The sequence below is a fragment of the Mchenga conophoros genome, linkage group LG3, assembly GCF_057382185.1.
Source record: "Mchenga conophoros isolate Kocher_MC1m ecotype Shallow Benthic linkage group LG3, M_conophoros_male_GT1.1, whole genome shotgun sequence".
NCBI classification, from domain to species: Eukaryota; Metazoa; Chordata; class Actinopteri; order Cichliformes; family Cichlidae; genus Mchenga; species Mchenga conophoros.
Genome location: NC_140528.1, coordinates 77679772 through 77701593, shown reverse-complemented (window position 1 = coordinate 77701593; position 21822 = coordinate 77679772). Strand labels below are relative to the sequence as shown.

General features: G+C 41.1%; 2 protein-coding genes across 3 annotated transcripts; both read right to left on the bottom strand.

The window, feature by feature from the left end:
• Window positions 1-626: 626 nt before the first annotated feature.
• On the bottom strand, window positions 627-2039 carry LOC146580598 (immunoglobulin kappa light chain-like). Its single transcript, XM_085268070.1, has 5 exons — window positions 1976-2039; window positions 1157-1858; window positions 937-1059; window positions 800-843; window positions 627-713 (listed from the first exon to the last, which is right to left on the bottom strand). Exons 1-5 carry the CDS (start codon window positions 2031-2033, stop codon window positions 627-629), a joined length of 1014 nt encoding a protein of 337 aa, XP_085124196.1. The 5' UTR covers window positions 2034-2039.
• Window positions 2040-6478: 4439 nt separating this feature from the next.
• On the bottom strand, window positions 6479-8159 carry LOC146580597 (uncharacterized). Of its 2 annotated transcripts, XM_085267369.1 has the most exons (5): window positions 8108-8159; window positions 7313-8020; window positions 7102-7227; window positions 6975-7015; window positions 6479-6843 (listed from the first exon to the last, which is right to left on the bottom strand). In XM_085267369.1, exons 1-5 carry the CDS (start codon window positions 8157-8159, stop codon window positions 6724-6726), a joined length of 1047 nt encoding a protein of 348 aa, XP_085123495.1. In that variant the 3' UTR covers window positions 6479-6723. The 2 variants fall into 2 exon arrangements, with proteins under 2 accessions (XP_085123495.1, XP_085123496.1); XM_085267370.1 differs by lacking the exon at window positions 6975-7015 and having other exon boundaries at window positions 6479-6845; window positions 7102-7220; window positions 7309-8020.
• Window positions 8160-21822: the final 13663 nt, after the last annotated feature.

The window sequence follows — 21822 nt, the reverse complement described above, 5'->3', positions numbered from 1 at the left end:
GGTCTGACTGTGTCCAGTTTAATAAAACAGACACGTTAGATTAGCATCTATGAGAATGTCTGAATGTAAAGTGTTTAACAAGCTTAATTTTTTATTTTGTCCCCTGTAGATTTTATCCATCACACACTGTTCAAACCATTTCATTCAGCTGATTTTGTTGTTATTTATATATTTTAATAAACTCAAAATCCAGGTCTGTGTTTCTGAGCTCATGAAAGCGGTCAGTGGTGGTCCACCTGTAATCATCATGCTTAGCTTTCTGTAAAAGTCACCACACACTAGGATTAATCATACATTTATTCATGTCAGACAGGGTATTTATACATTTTAATTGATCTGTAGCTCAAAATCTGTTGTATACATTTATGAGTCTTGTGAAGGCCTAGAATATAAACAGCATGTAAGGTTAAAGGCAGCTCTGAAGGCAAAAAGTTGTCTCCAACTGACAAGTGAGTGTATATCAGAAATCCACTTGTGTTCATTTTCTTTTGAAAGGTTTGTTTAATAATTTTTTGATGCAAAACTCTACAGTCATCACAGATGTTTGAAAACTTTACCATGATATACTTTAAAATGAGAAAGCATGATCTCTTGTTCTGTTAAACACAGATGAAACATTAGTTTTACTAATTTACACTGAAGTAAACACATTCACTCCAGGTGTCATCCCCCTGTCTTCCTGTGTTGTTGATCTTGTTCGCACTTTCATAGCCCTGGTAAAGAAAAGATGAAAATCACAAATGTGGTTAGTGGGGGAAAAACAACAACACAATTTCCCATCAATCCAAGAAGACATTACCGTTTCATTTGTCATGGTGAGATCTGAAAATCTTCTGTGAGATTCTGGAAAGCCAAAGAATAGATTTGATATCAAAGTAACATGAAATTCAGTGTATATGCATCTTGTATATATGCATACATTACAGCACAAGTTACCTGTGCAGAGACAGTGTTTTATCTTCTTCAAACTCATTGAGGAAATTAGAAATACAATCAGGATTGTATTGAATGCGACTGCTCCATGTAAGACATACGCCAAGAGAAGAGAGTCCAGCTTGTCTACATATTCAAACAGCAGGAGACATTACGGAGTTTTCAACTTTGTTAAAATATTGACTTCAAAGTGGGAGTAAAAACTTTTCTTAACTGTACTTACCCTTAAAGTCCAGCTTGGTCCCGTTTCCAAAAAGCATGTATCCACACGAGGCAACAGCACAGTAGTAGATCCCAGCATGAGAAACATCCAGGTTCTTCATTGGCAGGCTGTACACACAGGTGTTTGTGTGTGTCTTTGGTTTCCTCTCACACTCATCATTCCTGCCTCCATGGCTGTAAATGAGTCCTGAATGAGACTCTTCAGAGTCTCTGAACCAGTAAACATGGTGTTCTTCATCACAGGTCCCAGTGTGTACTGTACAGTTCAGAGTCACAGAGCCTCCTGGCTGGATGGTCTTAGATGCAGACTGCTGAATTAAAGGCCGGCTGTTCAAACCTGAACCTTTAACACTCACAGTGATTCCTTCTGCAAATTCAAAACTTACCGAAAAGCTACTCGCGCAGAAATAGGTAGCTGAGTCCAAAACTTGAAGATTTTTTATCGTCAAATGGTTTTGAGCTTTTTCAGTAGACAGTGTGAAGCGTGGATTGTTCTCACATTCATCATAAAAAGTGCCATTTTTATGATACGAATAGAAGCTAGAAATGAGTCTTGGCTTCTCGCCTAGGGTTTGCTTATACCAGTAAAACCTTGCTACCACTTCACCTTCATAGAAACACTGCAAAGTTACACTCTCCCCGACATTAGTGGATATAAAAACTCTGTCTTGACGAACAGATGAGAGTTGATGACTCTTCTGAGCTGAAATGATAGAAGGAAAAAAGCAAAGACAACTGATTTAGAAACACGTAGGTACATCACTGACAGTGACCTTGATCTCTAAAAGATAAACGTTACTGAGGAAAAAACACAACTCACCCATTTCCCCAAAGAACAAAAGCATCAAATAGAAAACAGATGGTGGAGATATCATCATGTTCAAATCCGTGACTTGAATGGAAAGAATCTTTCTGTTCATAGTGTCTTCAGGGGCAAGACTGTATTTGATTGGCTGATTTAAAGTCACACTGTATGCAAAGAAAGAGCTTCACATTCACAGCATAGTGTCAAAACGTGATGAGAGATACACATTGAGAACAAAGTGTGTGACCTGAGCGGCGCATAGTGCATGAAGGTTGCTAATGCTCTACATAATCAAGAAGAGTTTCAATCCTAGCAGAGGTGGGACCAAGTCATTGTTTTGCAAGTCTCAAGTAAGTCTCAAGTCTTTATCCTCAAGTCTCAAGTCAAGTCTCAAGTAATGTCAGGCAAGTCAGAGTCGAGTCTCAAGTCACTGGTGTAAAAGTCCAAGTAAAGTCACAAGTCTGAAATTTTGAATTTCAAGTCCTTTCGAGTCTTTAAAAAAAAAAAAGAAAAAAAGCATGTTGCAGTTATATGCTAAATGTAAATATTAGACCATGTAATTTTTAAATCTGTGTTTTTCTCAACACATGACAAAATAGTGAACTTAGAAAATATACACAAATTGTGAAATTGCACCTCTTTAAAATGCAGCTCAATTAAACCTAGCTCCAAGAATAATTTTCACCGACAGTTCTGAGATAAGCTGCATGTTATTCTTGGATGCAGTTGTAGGACTGGCTTTAAAATCGCATGACAAAAATATCATACATAAATAAATGATATTTTTTTTAAAATATCATTTAAAAAAAACTGCATCACCAACGTAGCCTGGAAAACATTTGCTAGTTAGATGAAGTCAGCTATCTCATCGTAGCATATTTATATGCATATTTATAATTATACGCTTCTTGGAGTGAGTGCACACACTCATGAAGTTTAGTAACTTCCGGTCACTGCAACAAGCCCAGGTACAGTTTACCGACGGATGGGTGCAGGACCTTGAAATGCACCGTGTAGAACGAAAGACCATCGTACGTATCATAAGTTTACCAGTCTCACAAATCGTCGTCATAAATACACATTCCTTAACCGTTTATTAATAGGACCTTTGAGCTCAATGGTAATTAATTAGCAGTGGAAATAATTTCTGGTAGCATCACAGAAATGTAGCAGTGACAACAATATTGTATGCTGTAATCGTACTGGACAATTAGTGATACAAAAAACCTGTTTTATCCTGTGAATAAAAGTATATGTTTTTGTCAATGTACCATAATAACAGAAGTGAAACGCAATATTGTGTCAGGACAATTCACTATTTATGCACAATAAATAAAGGAGCATAGCGCGACAATTTCTGTTCAGCGCCAGACTTGCTTGTAACCTATATCACCAATTATGTTAAGAAAAATGACGTATTAACAGAGGTGTGGACTCGAGTCACATGACTTGGACTCGAGTCAGACTCGAGTCATTAATTTTATGACTTTAGACTTGACTTGAAAAAATGTTCTAAGACTTGTGACTTGACTTGGACTTTTACACCAATGACTTGGGACTTGAATTGGACTTGAACCGGTTTACTTGAAAAGACTTGATATTTTACCCCAAATATAAAATTTAACATGCATATTATATAGAGATTGAAAATGTGACGTCATTCACGGGTAGAACCGCAAAGGATTCTGGGAACTCGTGGCAAGCGGTAGTAGCGCACGCAGGCTTTCAATTGAAATCAGTCACACAGCGATAAAAAGAAACACAAAAAATGGCAAGAAGCTGTTGTATTATTAACTGCAACAGCCGGTCGCATGACAGCCACGGGAAGCCGACGGGTAAAGAGATCGGTTGTTATCGGATTACGTCGTTGAGGAGAAATTGTTCAAGCCATGTTTCCGAAGTAACAAAGACGCGACGGATGGCCTGGATTGCAGCCATTCAAAGATCAAATATAACGTCCCAGAACACTCCAGCTCACAGGTTAGTCTGCTCCAAGCATTTACACAAAGGTCAGTGTTTTTTAGTAGTTAATACGTCATTTTCATAACATAATTGGTGATATAGGTTACAAGCAAGTCTGGCGCTGAACAGAAATTGTCGCGCTATGCTCCTTTATTTATTGTGCATAAATAGTGAATTGTCCTGACACAATATTGCGTTTCGCTTCTGTTATTATGGTACATTGACAAAAACATATACTTCTATTCACAGGATAAAACAGTTGTTTTGTATCACTAATTGTCCAGTACGATTACAGCATACAGTATTATTGTCACTGCTACATTTCTGTGATGGGTACCAGAAATTATTTCCACTACTAATTAATTACCGTTGAGCTCAAAGGTCCTATTAATAAACGGTTAAGGAATGTGTATTTATGACGACGATTTGTGAGACTGGTAAACTTATGATACGTACGATGGTCTTTCGTTCTACACGGTGCATTTCAAGGTCCTGCACCCATCTGTCGGTAAACTGTACCTGGGCTTGTTGCAGTGACCTAAAGTTACTAAACTTCATGAGTGTATGCACTCACTCCAAGAACCGTATGATTATAAATATGCATATAAATATGCTACGATGAGATAGCTGACTTCATCTAACTAGCAAATGTTGTCCAGGCTACGTTGGTGATACAGTTTTTTTAATGTGTATGATATTTTTGTCATGCGATTTTAAAGCCAGTCCTACAACCGCATCCAAGAATAACATGCAGCTTATCACAGAACTGTCGGTGAAAATTATTCTTGGAGCTAGGTTTAATTGAGCTGCATTTTAAAGAGGTGCAATTTCACAATTTGTGTATATTTTCTAAGTTCACTATTTTGTCATGTGTTGAGAAAAACACAGATTTTAAAATTACATGGTCTAATATTTACATTTAGCATATAACTGCAACATTCTTTTTTCTTTTTTTTTTTTAAAGACTCGAAAGGACTTGAAATTCAAAGTTTCAGACTTGTGACTTGACTCGGACTTTTACACCAGTGACTTGAGACTCGACTCTGACTTACCTGACATTACTTGAGACTTGACTTGAGACTTGAGGATAAAGACTTGAGACTTACTTGAGACTTGCAAAACAATGACTTGGTCCCACCTCTGCGTATTAACTACAACAGCAGACTGACCTTCGTGTAAATGCTTGGAGCAGACTAACCTGTGAGCTGGAGTGTTCTGGGACGTTATATTTGGTCTTTAAATGGCTGCAATCCAGTCGCCTCTTTGTTACTTCGGAAACATGGCTCGAACAATTTCTCTTCAACGACGTAATCCGATAACAACCGATCTCTTTACCCGTCGGCTTCCCGTGGCTGTCATGCGACCGGCTATTGCAGTTAATAATACAACGGCTTCTTGACATTTTTGTGTTTCTTTTTATCGCTGTATAACTGATTTTAATTGAAAGCCTGCGTGCGCTAGTACCGCTTGCCACGAGTTCCCAGAATCCCAGAATATCAAGTCTTTTCAAGTAAACCGGTTCAAGTCCAATTCAAGTCCCAAGTCATTGGTGTAAAAGTCCAAGTCAAGTCACAAGTCTTAGAACATTTTTTCAAGTCAAGTCTAAAGTCATAAAATTAATGACTCGAGTCTGACTCGAGTCCAAGTCATGTGACTCGAGTCCACACCTCTGAATCCTAGTCTAGCATTAATGCTGACAGAACAAATGCGTACTGGGAGTTTTGTGGCATGTATTTCCATGGATGAGCAGCTCCTGCAGCAATGTTTAGTTGGCCCCATATTTGAATCCATATAGTGCATATAAAGCAATATCAAGTCCTAAATCTGAATGTTAATATGGTAAAAGTAATGAGAAAGATTGTAGAAGATTACAGTTCTAAAACACAATGTCAAAAATTTATTACATTCATGCTCTCAAACATTGTGTTTGGCAGCTTTATGAAAACAGTGTTAAATGGAATTTTTTTTTGTTAACTGTATTTTTACATTTCTTTTAATAATTCCACTTTTGAAATGTAAACAAAAACATCAAACAAGCAAAAACAGAGCAGAACAAAACTGCTCACCAGGCTTAATAGAATAAAATGCACATGTTCAATAGCTGATCACATACGACATGCACCAACGCCAATATAATCAGTGCCCAATGTAACCATGTAAAAAAAACAAATCCTAAATTTGGGAAGGTTCTATTTTCATCTATGTAAAAATACAGGTCATGTATAACAGTAATACCTTTAACTCGTCCATGAACTTTTGTAGTGAAAAATTATCATCCTTTTTAAATATATTTTCCAATGCAAATGGATTTAAGTCATGACTATGAAACACTGCCCGATGCAGATTCTCTGCACACATAACAGTACTTTATATTAGATTTTCTTAGTGTACAGAATGCGATCAGTCGATCTGGGCTCCTGCTGCTCTGACATTTACTGCTCTTTGTGAATATACATAACTGAATTTCACAAGATGTAAGCAGATGTTTCATGAGATGTTGTGGCTGATTTGTATCCTCTTGTCTTTTTTTTAGAAATTATAATGGAATAAGGGTGGAATTAAGTGAATGAATCTAAGCATCATCAGTTAAAAGTCATATTAACCTTCGCTACACTTGATGTGATCTAACTCTGACCTCCAGTCCAGCTTCAAAACTCTTACCTATGTTAAAAGCAAAAACTGTTTTGTATTTGGTAGAGACTGATACAGAGCTGGACTGCTCATCTTATGAACAGACAAACAAACAACAAACGCTTTAAAGACATCTAAAGTATTGATATAGATAAGAAACACGTCCACTTCTATTGCTTTATGCTTGAGTAGACACATTCAGCCTTGCTGTTGTTTCTCAGTCTTCTTGGTCTGTCAGCCTTGTGGTGCTTCAAAGCGGCATAATGGATGTTTTCTTCATTTTGAGCGACCTGATTATAAAATATCAAATGCAAAATTATTTAAAATTGCTCAAAATAAAATAAAAAAAATGAAAACAAACTGAGTCCAAAATGTTCTGGTTATGTTAACATTTTAACGTTAACCCCCCCAAAAAAATTACCTGTGCGACTGCTGAAGAAACAAGAATTCTTGAACGAGACTCTGAAGAAAAACAAATAAAATGTTCTTACTGTAAAGCTGTGTCAGTACTGATTAGATAATGTCAATAACAATAAAGGTTGCAGTACCTGCGTGTTTAGTGCTGTTTCTCTTGTGGGTCACATACAATATGAAAGCCATTAAAAGACTCAGAAGTGTGGTGAATGCCAACGCTCCACTCAAGAAATACACAAAGACACAACAGTTCCTCTCATCTGTGGACAGACACCAGGAAATATTATAGATCCTGTAGCTTGCTGCTATGTAAGATTGTAATATATAAACAAAACAGTTACTCACACTCCAGCTTGGTCCCGTTTCCAAACAGTATGTGTCCACATGAGGCGACAGCACAGTAGTAGGTCCCAGCATGAGTCGTATTCAGGCTCTTCATTGGCAGGTTGTAGACACAGGTGTGTGTCTGTGTGTTGGGTTTCCTCTCACACTGATCATTCCTGCCTCCATGGGTGTAAATGATTCTTGGGAAAGAATCTTCAGAGTCTCTGAACCAGTAAACACTGTGTTCTTCATCACAGGTCCCAGTGTGTACTGTACAGTTCAGAGTCACAGAGCCTCCTGGTTGGATGGTCTCAGATGCTGACTGCTGCACTAAAGTTGGGATGTTCGACCCTGAACCTTTTACATCAATGACAGTACCCTCTGCAAATGCAAACATGTACCCATAGCTGCTTGCACAATAGTAAGTAGCGGAGTCTGAAATGTCCAGATCTTCTATCTTTAAGTCAATGTTGCCTTTTTCAGTATTCACTGTGAATCGTGGATCAGTGTTGAATTCATCATGAAGCGTGGGTTGGGTGTCCACTTTGTTGAGAACAAATGAGGAAATGAGCTTTGACTCCTTTCCCAAATGTAACTTATACCAGTAAAACCTTGCCACATCGTTACCTTCATAGAAACAGCGCAGAGTCACATCGTCCCCAGTATTAGCTGATACAAAATGTCTTTCTTGATGAAGAGACAAGGAGAATTTGAGGTCATTTGTGTGAGCTGAAATAAAATGAAAGAACGCAAATGAACATTTTAGACACAAGGAAGGACGGAAAAAGTTTCATGCTCCAGTTTTAAAAAACTCACCCATTTCCCCCAAGAACACAGTCAGATAGAAGACAAACTGTGCTGATGCCATCGTGTTCACACTCTGGTGCTGAATGAAAAGATTCTTCAGCCTCACTTTGCTGTTCAAAGATGACTGTGTTTGATTGGCCAACCACAAACAACACAGAATGTTCTATTTAGGGAGTTTGATCACGTGTCAACTGACGTCTATATGTTAAGCTCAGTGTCTGGACTGTTAGTAAACAACATAAATGACGGTAAAAAAATAGTTTGGTAAAGGAAGACCAATCTAGTCTTCCCTGGCAATCTAAAACCCATGTTCTAGTTGACCTTTGTTTCCATTATACCACCCTATTCCATGTTTTTTGCAGCATACTTTAGGAAAGTGTCATTTCCTGTTTGAAATATGGTGTTCAACACCGGCTGGTTTTCATAGTATGAACTTTTACCATATGACAAACAGCAGTTCCATGGTTTTTCGTTCACAGACAATTTTTGTAGTTTTCCTGTATAGTCCAACACAGTGGATTATTAATTAAACAATTAAGATGTCATTGATTTTCAGCATTACAACTTCAGCTTTTAAACAAAGAGTTTTTGAGGGTTTGTTGCATTAGCTGTAAAGGAATTAAATATATTTTTATAATATACAAATTCCCTATTTTCAAAGGGTCCAAATTCATGGAGTAATTGACTAACAAGCAGTTTCATGTCTGTCTCCTTGTTATATAATTCTAAATTAAGCAGCAATTTAAGCAAGCAAGTGTTTATACGGCAAGCATCAAAGTAAACACTGAACATGGTAGCTCTCCCAGAGCTAAAGCAGACATACAGTTACAACCAAAGCACACTTAAGCTGCCAATATACCCTCACGTCACTCACTGCTGCACTGTCATCACACAGATGCAGCCATTTATACCCACCATCAAGGTTCAAGAAGCCACTTGCAGTTCATTAATTTTTTTATTTATAAAGCGCCAAATCACAGCAACAGTCGACTCAAGGTGCTTTATATTGTAAGGTAAATCACACAATAATACATACACAGAAAATCCCAACAATTATATGACTCTCTATGAGCAAGCACTTTGGCAACACTGGGAAGGAAAAACTCCTTTTTAATGAAAAGAAACCTAATCTTACAAGTAGAGATAGTGTATGCTACCTGAATCCAAACTGGAAGCTGGTTCCATGGAAGAGTGGCCTGAAAACTGAAGGCTCTGCCTCCTATTCTACCTTAAAATACTCTACACTGTTAAAAAAAAAAAAAAATCCTAGAAAAACAGTAATATTCCGGCAGCTGGGGCGCCAAAATAATAACAGAAAATAACAGAAAATAACTTTCTCATAAAAATACGGTTATTTTCAGAAATGAGAATACAGTTTGTTGCCCTAATTTTACATGGGATTTTGCCTTTTTCAAGTGCTTTTAAACATTAAATTAGGTACATTTTAATGTGATCAAACAATGAAATTACCTATAAACAAGGTCAATGAATGTGGTATATGAATAATAATACTTAAATGTACAGAAATATACAGTTAACAGTTGGTTTAAATAATAATGGATTGCATGCCCTGGGACAGAGGCGAGGCTGCCATATCACACCATCGGCCCCTCTGGCCATCACCAGTAGGCGAAGTGTCTTGACCAAGGACGCAACGACCGAGAGTGTCTCAGCCGGGGCTCGAACCGGCAACCTTTGATTACAAGGCGAACTGCTAACTCTTGAGCCACAATCGCCCTAAATAGCAATAATAGTAATAATTATTTGATGTCAACAAAGTGTATAGGAATCATGTTATATATTTTTCCATAGCATAACATTTGAATTTAACAGTTCAATCCTTCACATAACGGACAAATATTTGTGCAATCATGATACATTTGTGAATGTATTTTAACAATCTAAATATGCACATGTACAGACAAATACATTTAAAAAACAAGGAAATTATGTTTTATTACATTACAGTGATTTTACGTTAATTTACATTTGAAATGTGAAATCACAGTCTATTGATGTAAATTTAATGATAATCTAGAAGAACAGAACAAAACTATAAAATACACAGTAAAATACTTTTATATTAGGACTTTTTCTCACAGTGTAGGAACAACAAGTAAGCCTGCAGTGCGAGTGTGAAGTTCTCTAATAGTGTATTATGGTACTATGAGGTCATTAAGATAAGATGGGGCCTGATTATTTAAGACCTTGTATGTGAGGAGCAGGATTTTTAATTCAATTGTGGATTTAACAGGAAGCCAATGAAGGGAAGCAAATATAAGAGAAATATGCTCTCATGATAGCTTTTATATTTTGCAACATTTTTTGTTGCATTTTTTATGTTGCCTGAAATGCAATGGGGTTTTTTGAGCATCTATGAAAGTAAAAGCCTTACGTCCTGTAAAACCACAATACTTGCCACACTGAAAGAAAAAGAACAATGTATAGGGGGTCAGCAGATCTCCGAGTGATAAACAAATCTGCATATTGCCAAAATTGCCATATCTGCAAATGAGCTACAGTATATCAACAGAACTACAGAACAGAACAGAACTTTTCAGAGACATAATAGTCACAAAGCCTGAACAACATTTACAACACAATATCAACAAAGAAAGATGTTAAAAACAGAATTTAAGGTAAAAAAAATAAAAAATAAAAAATAAAGGAATATCAGCAGAAGGCCTGATTGACCAGGAAAGGTTTTAACTTTTTTTAAAAGACTCCACATCTAAACTGAGCTGGAGTGGTAAACTAAAAAGTGACATGGTTCACATTGTATGTTTCATGCATTTCATGCCTTTTTGTAATATTATGTTCTAGTTTGTATAATTTGGCTTTTGTTAGTTCTGTCGGAGTTCTCTGTTTTCCTATTTAGTTCTTGTCTGTCTAGGTTCCTCCCATGTCTTTGTCTTCCCTACTATGTTGGTTATGGTGTCTTCAGTATGAGAGTCTGTCAAGTCCCCTGTGTTTTTCGTCTGTGCGTTTCCTGTTGCACTTTCACAGACTTGTTTTATGTTCAATGTGTTCAGTTTGCTTCCTCCTGTCTTGTCATTGTGTTTATTCGTCCCAGCTGTGTTTCCCGTGTGTTTCCTTTTCCCTTGTCACCCACATGTGTATTTATTAGGGGTGGGTTAATGTATCGAATTAATTAGATACATTAAAAAAATGTATCAAATTAATTAGATACTTTGTAATTAATTAATCTTGATTAACCACACAAAAATTTTGCCCCAAAGCACAAATGTTTGTTTTTTTTAATTTAAAAGGGTTTTGGTCGGCGACAGAATCAAATAATTTACATGGACATGAATATTGTAAAATCCAGCTCTTTTAATATCTGAAAAAAAAAAGCATTTAAACTGCATTTTGATTTGAAACAGAGAAACAGTGAAAGAGAGAGAGTATGAGTGAGAGTATACAAAAGGATAACAAACGTAAACAGAAGTTTTCCCAACCCTGCTAATGAATGCTATTGTCATGGTCCTGAGGCTGTCGACTCAGTGTTTTGTGTTTCTTTATGCTATTGTTTATTCTGATTAGATATTCCATTATGATTCGCCATTTGTTAGGTTTCTGCTCTGTGCCTGCCCTGGTCCTAACTTCCCCTGTTTCCCCTGTCTGTCCATGTTGTCATTATGTCTGCTTATGAGTCTGCGTCTGTTAAGTTCTGTGTCTCGTCTAGGTCTCTGTGTCTGTCGTATGCTTCCTGTTTTATTTTGTAGGCCTGTGTCTTATGTCAGTGCGTTCAGCTTTGTGCTCTCCCTGTCTTGTCATCTGTGTCAGCCGTGTCTCCCAGCTGCTTCCTCTTCGCTCCGTTCACCTCTTGTATTTAGTGTCTGCATCTCCCCCTACTCATTGTTGCGTCGTACCCTCACCTTAACTGTGTGTTCCGTCTGCTCACCTGCCTGTTTAGTTCATTTCTGTATTCCCAATTATAATTTATTTCTACTCAGATTTTACATTTTTTGTCAGAATTTAGATCAATTGTACTAATATAGTATGTCTAAATGAAAAAAAAAGGTAAATGGCCTGTATTTATATAGCGCTTTACTCATCCCTAAGGACCCCAAAGAGCTTTACACATTCAGTCATCCACTCATTCATTCACTGGTGATGGTAAGCTACATTGTAGCCGCCCTGGGGCGCACTGACAGAGGAGAGGCTGCCGGACACTGGCGCCACCAGGCCCCCTGAACATCACCGGTAGGCAACGGGTGAAGGGTCTTGCCCAAGGACACAATGACGAGACGTTCCGAGCTGGGGCTCAAACCGGCAACCTTCCGATTACAAGACGAACCGCCAACTCTTCAGCCACGATCGTCCATAAAAGAAATTCTATTTTAGATATTTGAGGTTGTGCCAGCTGTTTATCTTGCCAAACAAGGCAAGATAAACAGCTGGCAGCACCTATGGTTGGTACTTGGACTGCTAGCGCTAACAGTTCCCACAGTTTCTGTGTTCACTGCAGCATGTTTTGCATTTAGATGGTACCGTAGGTTGAAGTGCTTCAGTGCTATGGAAACTCCTTTTTGCACAGTTTGCACAAACCCATGCTTTTATCAAGGCTTCTGTCGAGTAGTCTTTTGAAATTAAATTTTCCTCCGATTAGTCCTAGCAACGCGCTTTCTTCTGATTCTCTGATGTAGTTCTAATGTGTGCGTCAGTTTAATTGTTATACCAGGAAATTGTGCACTGACAAAAGTTCCCCTTTGCTTGGAATGCAAGGTGCGATAAAATGCGTTATTTTTTAAAAATTAATTAATCACAATTATCATGTTAAACTCCCACCCCTAGTGTTTATGTGTTTAGCTGTCATGCATTCATTGTCTTAGTTTACCTTGTTTAGGTTGTTGTTCAGTTTCTCCTTGGTTCGCCTTTGCCATTTTTGTTTTATCTATGCATCCGCTGACTGTGACAAAAAAAACTGCAAGATGCACAGGACATCTTTGGCAGTATTATCAGATAAATCATCAACATGAATGCTGAAGTCTCTGTCAATGATGATCGCGGACAGTATAACAGGCAGAATTTGGAGAGTGAATCTTATCAGCTTCATTATATTAAATATGTATTGACGTCTGTGTAGCAAGTACATAAGCTAAAATAATTTAAGTTGGTTATGAATAGTTGGGCTAATTCAGAAGATATCAGATTCGGCTCTAGGAGGTGAGTAAAGTACAATAAACGTACAACCACAGATATTGTGATTACAAATGTTATTTATAGTGAAAACAAAGTGCAACTACCAAACACCAATATTTACAAAATCTGCAGACAAGGAAAAAATAAAACAATTCAAGCTTGTAAAATATCCGCTGCACGGCAGTGCAGGAACCTCGTCCAACCTCTGGCAACAATGTCCATAAAGTTTATTTCATGAGTGATATAAGTCCAATGCGTATGACAGTCTAGACAGGTTGAAATTTGAAGTAGGATGATCAGCACTAAGATTCCAAAACTGAAATCTCAGAAGTGAGATTTAGGGGACTAAACCAAGAGGGGAGAGTGTAGGCCGCAGCAGCCTCCTACCAGACCGCAGGAAGTTGTAGCTGGGGTTCTGGCTCGTTGGGCCTAGCTCGCCATCCAAAGTAGTGGTGTCGCTGTGGTCTCTCCAGGGCACCACTAGCCTGCACTATAATCACAAAACCACTATTAGCAAAATTCATCTAAACTTCCCAAGCTAGCTTTAGTTCCAGTGTACACATAAAATCCATGAGAAAATACAACAAATACATATCCAACCATTGTAATGAATTAAAACAAATGACAATCTCAAATAACAAAACTACAGCCACATAAAGTGAGAGCAGTAGTAATGCAGTAAGCCTCAGCCATCCCATCAGCTAATAGCACTGGCATACTGTTACAGGTTACAAATACAAACAAACATTCAGACTCACTCACCATTCACTACGTGCGATGTCACATACGAGCCCCACGCATCTACCCACGGCGGTATCAAAATACTGTTGAACGCAATCCACAATTAATTCAAAACAAGTCAAGATAGTAAACAGCGAAAAGCGCTCGCCCTACGTACCTGTTGCTTCCATCCGCTAACGCCTCTCCCCCGCGTCTTTTCGAGACGACAACCCGGAAGGCATATATCGGTGCCTCGCGAATGTGATTGGTCACAACAGGCATGTGCAGACACGCGCCATGACGCGTCGCGATGCCTTCACGGGCACGCTCCCAATTGGAATTTAAAATTTCGGCTTAGTTATAGATGCAGCTCTTTTTATGTGGGTTACATCCTCCCCGCCTTAACCCATGCACGTCCCGTCGCATGTTAAACGCTAGACAACGTGAACAGACGAAGGACGGCTAGCATTATGGCCCAATGCATCGGAAAGACTATGCAACATCGTTTGAACAACGGAAATCAGAGGATTGCCACGAGTGAAATAGTGAAGTCGGTCAGGTGGTGCTCTTTGTCGTTGTGAACGTCTTAGCCCGTCACCTATGTCAGTGTCCTGCTCAATAACACTAGACTCTGCAGGAGAATCTTCAACAGCAACGACAGGAATGTCGACAAGTATGTCTCCATTTCCAAGTAAATTTTCAGGTAAGCCATTTCTGTTGTCAGGGTGACTTTCACCAAGTTCAAGTAGGATGTCTTCCACATCAGAGTCAGATTGCTCACCACCAGACTCCACTGCTGGAGGAAGAACACTGGACACAGAGGCTGGTTCTCCTTGCACTTCCACTTCAACTGAAGGATCCAAAATCAGTGGTCCTAGGCTCCCACTGTCAGATGAATCTGGAAATTGATTCTGTTTTTCCACAGTGAAGTGCAACGTTGGAGGATTAACATACAATGAAACCAAGCTTCCTGTGTCCTCATCCTCAACCAGAGGTTCTGTGAGGGAATTTAAATCCGGGTTCTGCTGCCGAGTTCTTGGTCTGTGCGGAAGCGATTGCTCTGGTGATTCCAAGTTAACCTCACTGCCCGTGAGGAGGCCGCATGGAAGGAGGAGGTCGCGGTGAAGGGTCCGCATAGGTCCATCGCTGTTCTCAGGTTTTACCTTGTAGACCGGGAGGTCCCCAGCCCGATGGACAACCACATAAACTTCTTCCTCCCATTTATCTGAAAGTTTATGCTTCCCTCGAAGGCGGACATTCCTCACAAGCACACGATCACCTGGTTCCAATGCTGATGATATCACACGATTGTCAAAGCGTTTCTTATTTCGGTCGGCAGCCTTTGTAGCGTTACTGGAGGCAATACTGAAACTTTCCTCCAATCTCGATTTGAGTGACTTAATGTACTGTGAGTGACTCTTTTGCTGGGATTCCCGCAGTGGCAGATTGAACGCCAGGTCCACAGGTAGACGAGGTGTTCTACCGAACATGAGTTCGTAAGGAGTAAACCCTGTAACCTCGTTCCTGGTACAATTATAGGCGTGAACCAGCGGTTTCACATGCTCTTTCCACCTTGTTTTTTGTTTTGTCTCCAAGGTCCCCAACATTGCCAGCAACGTCCTGTTAAATCGCTCCACTGGATTTCCCCTCGGATGGTAAGGGGTTGTACGGCTCTTCTGAATGCCTGCAAACTCACACAATTCTTTTACTAGTCTTGACTCAAAATCTTGCCCTTGGTCGGTATGAATTCGCTCAGGAATGCCATAATAAATGATATAATTCTCCCATAAACACTTCGCCACAGTTCTTGCCTTTTGATTGGGTGTTGGAATGGCAACAGCGAATTTTGTGAAATGGTCAGTCAGGACTAAGATATCACGAGTGCCACTAGTGTCAGGCTCAAGAGCAAGAAAATCCATACACAAAAGCTCAAGGGGTCGAGATGTTTTTATGCTGACAAGTGGAGCAGCTTTTTCCGGCAGGGCTTTTCGGCGCACACAGCGGCCACAAGTCTTAATCTTCTGCTCAACATCCTTTGCCATTTTAGGCCAGTAGAATCTCGTACGAACAAGGTCAAGTGTACGTTCAATCCCCATATGGCCCATATCCTCATGGAGGCTTTTCAGGACTGATGGTCGCAACTCCTCTGGAAGGACAAGCTGGTATGAAAGGTCTCCATTGTCCCGTCTCCTCCTGTACAGGACTCCATCCACCAGCTCCAACCTGGACCATTCTCTGAGCAGGAACGGAAGTTCAGGGAGCTCAGCTCTAGCTGTTGGTGGAACCCTCTCCCCCGTCTCAAGCTGGTGAATAAGCTCTCGAATGCAGGGATCTGAGTGTTGTTTCTCTTTGATGTTAAGAGTAGGAACGACAGGCAGCCGATGACAGTCCTCGGAACAGTAACTGTCAGGGATGGTATCCATTTGAACTGACAAAGACTCGACAAGTGTGAAGCCAACCTCACCGCAGTCACCCGGCCGTGTGGCTCTGACCAAATGACTTTGGCAGATTGCTCTCACAGTCTCTTCCGGGAGGGCATCAGAATCAGCTGTGTGTTGAGAAATGAACTGACGAATGAGTTCATGGTTATTAGAAACTTCATCATTGGAGCAGGAGTAAGGTCGCCGCGAAAGCACATCAGCGTCACAATTCTGTTTGCCAGCTCTGTACAGAAGTTTAAAGGAGTACGTTGACAATGCAGCCAACCAACGGTGTCCAGTAGCATCCAGTTTAGCTGTTGTCAAAACGTAGGTCAGTGGATTACTGTCCGTCACCACTGTAAAATCTGCCCCGTACAGGTAATCTTGGAATTTCTCGGTCACACTCCACTTAAGGGCGAGGAATTCCAGCTTGTGGGCTGCATAACGGCTCTCACTCTGCGACAATCCGCGGCTAGCATAAGCTATGACCCGGAGTTTCTCCTCTTGCTCTTGATACAACACTGCTCCAAGTCCGGTCACACTCGCATCGGTGTGCAGAATGTATGAACGAGACGGGTCTGCAAACCCAAGAACCGGAGCAGTTGTAAGCTTCTCAATCAAGGTTTCAAATGCAACTTGACATTTGGTATCCCACCTCTCCCCGAAGGGTTGGTTTGGCCTGTAGGTGGGTATCTTGTGAGCTTTCAGGGTCTTTGATCTTTGAACTGGAGAATATCCACGAGTCAGGTCATTGAGAGGTTTGGCAATGACGGAATAGTCTTTTATAAACCGGCGGTAATAACCAGCGAAACCCAGAAAAGATCTTAATTGTTTCAGAGTCTGGGGAACCGGCCATGTCTTGATGGTCTCTATCTTCTCAGGATCTGTTTGAACTCCTTCCTCAGAGACAATATGACCCAAGTACTTTACAGACTTTTGGAAGAATCGACATTTCTCCGGTGCCAGTTTCAGCCCATATTCCTTCAACCGGTTCAGGACTCTCAGCAGCCTTCGTTCATGTTCCTCAAGAGTGTCCGAATAGATGATTAAGTCATCCAGGAAAACGAGCACTTCCTTTAGGTGAAGGTCCCCCATGCATCGCTCCATCAAGCGCTGAAAGGTGCTTGGGGCGTTGGTAACACCTTGAGGCATTTGGTTAAACTCCCAGAACCCAAGAGGAGTCACAAAAGCAGTCTTTGCCTTGTCTTCCTCCTCCATCTGGATCTGGTAGTAACCGGACTTCAGGTCGAGCACTGAAAACCACTTAGAACCAGTGAGTGCTGAAAAGGATTCCTCCAAATTAGGTAAGGGGTATGCATCCTTGATGGTTTGAAGGTTTAGTTTCCGGTAGTCTATGCACAGCCGGACCTCACCGTTCTTCTTCCTGACCACCACGATAGGCGAAGCAAAAGGAGACGATGATTCCCTTATAATGCCGGCTTCCAGGAGCTCACGCAGGTGACGGCGGACAGCTTCGAAATCTTGTGGATGGATTGGCCGGGCACGTTGCTTGAATGGTGTATTGTCATGGAGTGGAATATGATGTTTGACAGCTGATGTACATCCAAAATCCAAGTCATGATGCGAAAAGACCTCCGAGATGTCATTCAGCTTGCCTATGACTCGCGTCCTCCATTCAGGTGACAGTGGAGAATCACCAAAATCAAAGTTCAGGCTGGTGGTAGTGTTCCTGACTGGAAGATGGGTCACGCGATGTTCAGACAAGATGCAGTGGTAGGTTTCCAAATCCGCAATGACACTGTGAGGTGGAATGAAGGTATCTTGCTCCGACTCATTTGTAATAACCACAGGAACCTTGTATGGAGAAAGAGCTGGGAAGTTGATGAGACAACTGCTGACACACAACCCCCCAGGTAAGGTGGAAGCAGGATGCTGTAGGAGAACACTCTGGCTAAACAACGGGGTGGAAACTTTGGCAGAGCCCTGGATGACAATAGTGCGGCCGGCCGGAACACGCACTGGAGCTTTGCTTAGTAGCCTCACATTCCCAATGCTGCCATTCTCCTTCTGCTTGTGTGACAGCTGTAGTGTTTTCAACACCGCTCTGTACCCATGAGTGCTAGGCTGATAGCTCGGATGCTGGTTAAGATGCTGTTCATACAGGGGTTCCAGGGTGTTCATCCCAATTAGCACAGTAGCGGGGACGTCAGGGTGTACGTCCGGAACAACTAGAGCCAATGTTGTTACTTCATATTCTTCACCAACAAAATCTCTGGGGAACTTGACGGAAACCTCAATGTATCCAAGATATGGAATGGTTTGACCCGCAGCACCTTCCACCTGGAGAAGATCATGGAGTGGTTGAATTTGTTGGTCATGAAGATGATTGTTGTAAAAGGATACAGGTATTGTAGTAACCTGTGATCCTGTATCAAGCAGGCATTTCTGTGGATGGCCTGCTAGGGTCACCTCTGTTGTGCATCTTGACCCAACTAACCCATGAGGTAACATTGTAGTTGCCTTCGGACAAGTGTGTCGGTCTACACAGTGAACAATTTCCTCCTTGTTCCTTTCCTCCTTTGCGGGACAATGTGGGTCCTGCACAGTTCCTGTACGTCCCATTACAGAAACTGTATCTAGTTTAAATGTCCAGTTGATGAATTCCGCTTCTGCCATTTTGGTTTCTTTTCACTGAACTGTTTGCGTTTTGCATTGACCAATGCGGGATTGGGTCTGTTCTCACACTGTGGTCTAATGTGTCCATCTTCCCCACACCTGAAACAGAAACCAGGCTTGGGGTTAGATGATATATTCCCCTGTGTATCCGTTCTTTGCTTCGGGTGCTGCTTTGGAACAGGAGTACAGGACTGGTGAGACTGGGAGGCAGTTAAGGCGGCAAGTTGCTTTTGTATCTCCGCCATCTGCTGGGTGAGAGTGGACAACGCAGCACAGACCCCCTTTTCTTCTTCTACTGCGAACTGAGCTTGAGCTGCAACTCTGTGTCTTGGTGTTCCCAAATGTTGCTTCATCCTCAGAGTTTTGCTAGCTTCTCTGTCTTCTTCAGTTCTTAATAGGAGTAACAGTTCTGCAAAAGAGGGTGGGTTGGATTTTCTCTGCTTCAGCTGGAGCTCAGAGATAAGGTTACTATCCCAACATCCCCTACAGAATTGGCTGAGCAGGTGCCTGTTCACTTCACTCTGCTTGACTCCTCCCCGCTTGACAGCTAAACTCAGGGCCACCTGAAGTCGCTGTAGGTAGCCGGATGGTTTCTCACCCGAGTTCTGCAGCGTGTCCATGAACTTCGCATAAAGTTCTTCCCCGTCCTGTACAATTCCATAAGCAGAATCAAGATGTTGAATATAAGTCTCTGCTGGTAGGTCGGGGTTAAGGTGCTTGATTATGTCCGCTGCAGGTGGTAAAAGACTATCAAGGATGTGTCTGGATCTTTGCAGTTCTGAAATGGCTGGATCCTTTAAGATGAGATCCACTCCAGAGCGCCATGTATCATAGTCCACCTCATGCTGTGGGTGTGGTAGTCTCCCAGAAAACATGCGCAGCTTATGGGATGAGCGTATGTTTACATCTTCGCTCTTTACTATATGCTCCACAACATACCTCTGTACTTCAGGTGGATTCAACTCAGCCGCAGACATACTGATAGAATGTCCTTCTGTTGTTGTAGGATGTAGGGCAGCTGAAGAAGTGACAGGGCTAGCCATGTTGTGGGTTTGTCGATCCGGAGTGGCAGCCATTTTGTGTTCAGATGCGGCAGTGCATTCCTGCTTGAGCCCTTCTGGTTTTCCTGGGCGCAGTTCTGAAACAGCTCCATTTATTTGGGTCATTAGTTCTTGGAGAACTTCAGCAAAATCCTGACCAGACAGTTTTGCTACTTGTTTTAAGTCAGCTAAATAAGTCTTAGTCTTTGTGCACCCGACAGTAGCCGCATAGATTTTAGACAAGCTTTTTATATGATATTCATTATTTAAGGGCTTAAATGTATACGGCAGAATCGGACCCAATAAATCAAAAGCAGACCCCGTTTTAAACTCAACAACGAGCATATTATTAAACTCAGAGCCGGGTGAGTTTATTGGCACGGAGCGTTCAATAGCACCATACTGGAGAAGAAAATCTTCAACCTCCTCAACCACATATGCGGGGACGCCACTGACCAACACCGCGTTTGGTATTTTAACACCTAATGACTCCAACAAGTCCATGTTCATAGTAATATGGTGAGATAGTGAGACTGAATGTACACAACAATATTATACTTGACACAACCTCCTGGCTGGTTCGCCACTAATTTGTCTTATGTAGCAAGTACATAAGCTAAAATAATTTAAGTTGGTTATGAATAGTTGGGCTAATTCAGAAGATATCAGATTCGGCTCTAGGAGGTGAGTAAAGTACAATAAACGTACAACCACAGATATTGTGATTACAAATGTTATTTATAGTGAAAACAAAGTGCAACTACCAAACACCAATATTTACAAAATCTGCAGACAAGGAAAAAATAAAACAATTCAAGCTTGTAAAATATCCGCTGCACGGCAGTGCAGGAACCTCGTCCAACCTCTGGCAACAATGTCCATAAAGTTTATTTCATGAGTGATATAAGTCCAATGCGTATGACAGTCTAGACAGGTTGAAATTTGAAGTAGGATGATCAGCACTAAGATTCCAAAACTGAAATCTCAGAAGTGAGATTTAGGGGACTAAACCAAGAGGGGAGAGTGTAGGCCGCAGCAGCCTCCTACCAGACCGCAGGAAGTTGTAGCTGGGGTTCTGGCTCGTTGGGCCTAGCTCGCCATCCAAAGTAGTGGTGTCGCTGTGGTCTCTCCAGGGCACCACTAGCCTGCACTATAATCACAAAACCACTATTAGCAAAATTCATCTAAACTTCCCAAGCTAGCTTTAGTTCCAGTGTACACATAAAATCCATGAGAAAATACAACAAATACATATCCAACCATTGTAATGAATTAAAACAAATGACAATCTCAAATAACAAAACTACAGCCACATAAAGTGAGAGCAGTAGTAATGCAGTAAGCCTCAGCCATCCCATCAGCTAATAGCACTGGCATACTGTTACAGGTTACAAATACAAACAAACATTCAGACTCACTCACCATTCACTACGTGCGATGTCACATACGAGCCCCACGCATCTACCCACGGCGGTATCAAAATACTGTTGAACGCAATCCACAATTAATTCAAAACAAGTCAAGATAGTAAACAGCGAAAAGCGCTCGCCCTACGTACCTGTTGCTTCCATCCGCTAACGCCTCTCCCCCGCGTCTTTTCGAGACGACAACCCGGAAGGCATATATCGGTGCCTCGCGAATGTGATTGGTCACAACAGGCATGTGCAGACACGCGCCATGACGCGTCGCGATGCCTTCACGGGCACGCTCCCAATTGGAATTTAAAATTTCGGCTTAGTTATAGATGCAGCTCTTTTTATGT